At 58.6% G+C, this 3,365-nt stretch overlaps 1 protein-coding gene across 1 annotated transcript; it reads right to left on the bottom strand.

The window, feature by feature from the left end:
• Positions 1 to 37: 37 nt before the first annotated feature.
• EDA2R (ectodysplasin A2 receptor) lies at positions 38 to 1,872 on the bottom strand (the record flags this gene model as incomplete). Its single annotated transcript, XM_009697065.1, has 3 exons — positions 1,786 to 1,872; positions 931 to 1,109; positions 38 to 123 (listed from the first exon to the last, which is right to left on the bottom strand). Coding segments are annotated over exons 1-3 (352 nt in total), but the record flags the coding sequence as incomplete, so codon positions are not given.
• Positions 1,873 to 3,365: the final 1,493 nt, after the last annotated feature.

Below are 3,365 nucleotides of genomic sequence, written 5' to 3'. Positions count from 1 at the left end.
ACAGCTCGCCCCGCCGGTGGCGAGGGACGGCACGTACACTGAGACTCCGAGGAGGGCGTCTGCTTGGTGCAAGGGATGCACTCCCAGTCCAGCTGCCCGCTGATCCGCGCCTTGCGGTAAAACCTGCCAACAGAGCAGAGGGTCTCAGCAGTGCACGGCCCCACGGCGCGCCCCCACCAGCCCAGCTCCGGAGAGACAGACCCCCCCGGCGCTTCTGCCCCACCAGGCTGGGATGCCCCAAGGCAGCAGGTCTCTCCATCGCTGGCTGAAGCCATACCCGCAGCTACTTTTTGATGTCTAGCCACTTTTGCAAAGGACCGACATCACTCAAACAGCCTCCCCCCCGTCTCACGTCTGCTGAAGTGGGTGAGAGTGATTAATAACTCCACGAAGGCACAGAAACATCGCAGCCTACAACCGCGTCTGGGAAGAGGCTCATAAACCAGAGCCCTGACTCCTTCCCCTCTCCCAGGTTCCACTGTTCACCAGCACCTGGGCTGCAGCCCTCGGGCATTTCGCAGGCTGCTGGTACGCAGCAGTCTTCATTTCAGTAACCCCTTAAACCCATCACCCAAAGCACGGTCTGTCCTCCTCTTTGGGGACCACCAACTGTAGTGGTCTACAGCCACTCACTTCCAGGGCTTAGCCACCCTGGTGTCCACACGAACAACTCAGGCCTGGAAGAAGTTTTCTTCCACTGCTCGTTCATGGGAGCCTTCAGGTTCCCTTCTTTGGAGCTACCCAGGGACCATCAGATGGGTCTGATTTGCATGTCACTAAAAGTGTCATCAAAGTGAAGAGACCAGGGCTCCTCTTACATCCCATGTTCTGGGTGGCCCCAGATAAAGCCCTCTCTGTCCATCCCCCCCCTGCACGCTCCCAGGTGCGATCACCATGGCTCTGCTCGAGCCAGGATCCGGCCCCACTCACCCTGGCAGGCACTCCCCACAGACCGCGTTGGTCGTCGCCGTGCAGTTGGACTTCTGGATGCGGTTGATGAGGGTGCAGGAGAGGCAGGGCTTGCAGCCATGATGTCCCCAGCTGTCCTTAAACTTCCTGGGAGGGCAGGCAATGCACTGGGCATCCCCCCCGCCACCATCGCCACAGTCCTGCAAGACACAAGGTCGAGGGCACGGCTGTGGCAAGGAGCCGCTTAGGGTCCCAAAGCGGTACCAAGGGGAACAGCATCCCTTCTTTGGGAGCAAAGGGTGCAGGGGTTCCTGCTCAGGCAAAGGGTCCTCAGAACCCAACCGAGAGCAAACACCACCAGAGCAGCTCCGATGGAGACGCGTGGGGAAGCCATTTGCTGCCCAGCTGGGGCCCACCGGCTGCGTTTAGGGTGCAGGAAAGCTCTGGCAGTGACACATCCCAGGAGGCATCGCTGTGGGGGGGACAGACCCCACTGGGTGCCTGGGTGAGAAGCCGGACCAGACCCCCCCTCAGCAGTGTCTTGCTCATGCCCATCCAGTGCGTGCCTGGCTGGGCAGCGCTGCTTCACTCGGAGCTATGGACCGGGAGGAAATTTAGAATTCCGTCGGCAAAAAGGAAAGAGGGCAACCTGAGCAGCAACCTGAAATCCCTTCCCACCTCCTACTTCCATCATCTCGCTCTCTTGTCCAGGGTGAGCGAAATTGTTCACTGACCCTTCCCACTGAGTCCCAGCTCTTCCCAACACGCTGGGACTGATGATTAGCCTTCTGAAGGAAGGCTGGCAGAGGATTCATGTAACACTGTAAAAGCCTCGGTGCTAGATGATTCCTGGTCCTTCCAGAGCAGCCGATTTACCTTGGAAAGCTCCTGCCCAGGCATGCACTTTCTGCAGGGGATGCATTTCCCATGCTCATCCAGGTACTCGCTCTCTTGGCAGTTCATCGGGGCTGGAGAGCGGCAGGGAGCCTGAGGAGAGGAGGAAGAGAAGGCAGAGAGGTCACAGCCAGCCCCAACACTTTTAAAGAGGAGTAGCGTGCCCTTCTCTGGGCAGAAGTTTCGACTCTGGTCAGGACGGCAATCTGCATTCCTTGTGCACTGGGGATGCCACTGGCAGGAGGAGGCTGCCTGCTCCCACCGCACGGCAGGCTGCTCCAGCAGCTCGGGAAGGGCTTCCCAGCAAGGCTGGCAATGAACCGCCTGGTTTTGCTGCCACGTCACAGCCTTTGCAGCGGAGCACAAGAAATTTTATTTCCAGTATGAAGGTAGACCCACTGATTGCCCAGGTCACCAGTTCGCAGGAGGCCAGTGGACTTTGCCAGCCCCAGCTGTAGGTCTGGGTACCCTACACTATTGGTACAGAGCTCAGTCCCAGCAAAGTCGCAGCTTTGCGATCCGGCAGCCCAGCGTTGGTCTGACACAACCCAACGCCAGCGGCCGGCCGCGTCCCCGCCAGAACAGGACACGCGCCTGTGGCCTCGCCGCGCCAGTCCGGAGCCATGCGGGCTGCTCAGGCTCTTGCTCCGCGTGTGTTCCAGCTCAGTGTGGGCTCACTTGCGGTGGTCTCGGAGAACCAGCAGAACAGGCACCCACCTCCCGCAAAAACACCAACCAGAGCCCTCCCGAGGTGAATTAACGGCTCAGCTGAAGTTAACAGCAGAACCACCCCAGCCTCAGTGGAGCCACAGTTTGCACCTTCATCAAGGGCAGCTTGCAGGGGAATCCGGGACCGGCATCTCGCCGAGCACAAGCAAGTCAGACTGAAGCTACAAAACCGAGCAATTCATTTGGAGTTTTGAGGCTGTCTGTTCATCTCTGCATTTTCTAGGTGGGTTCTTACTCTGATGACAGAAATGGAATAAAAATTCATCCCCACTAGACCAATCTTCATTTTGCTTTTCCCATAACCTTGTGCAACAAATCAGGAAACAAGCCGTGTTCAACCAGCCTCGGGAGCGAGACACATTAATTTTTAAACACCCACCAGGAACAGGGAACACCTGAAAATGCTCTTTTGAAGACCACCACCCTGAACAGCCTGAAACTCCTGGGGAAATCTGGCATTTCAACCAGAGCCATCCTGCTCCACTGCCTCGGGAGGAGGAAAGTCTCGGCTGGGACCCCTGTCCGCTGCAAGGCTCCAGCAGCAGAGGGGGGAGCAGACTGCAGGGCCCCTGCGCACCCCCCAGCCCCTCCTGCCACAGCCCCCTTCCCCTCCCATCCACGCCATCCCCCAGCACCGAAGGCAGCATCCCACACCAGCATTCCTCCGCAGGCTTTTTCTGCGCTCCTCTGCCTAATCCCCCACCACTCCCTTTGCCGGCTGCCTTTTGGAAGTGGACACTTGGACGTGCTCCCCAGGCTCTGAACGACGGAGATTCATTCGAGATGAAGTCTGTCCCGGACGAGCATAGAAAGTGAGTCACCCCTTGCCGCAG

This window comes from Cariama cristata, unplaced genomic scaffold, assembly GCF_000690535.1.
Source record: "Cariama cristata isolate BGI_N322 unplaced genomic scaffold, ASM69053v1 scaffold28753, whole genome shotgun sequence".
Classification (NCBI taxonomy): domain Eukaryota; kingdom Metazoa; phylum Chordata; class Aves; order Cariamiformes; family Cariamidae; genus Cariama; species Cariama cristata.
This window is presented reverse-complemented; position numbering and strand designations above follow the sequence as displayed.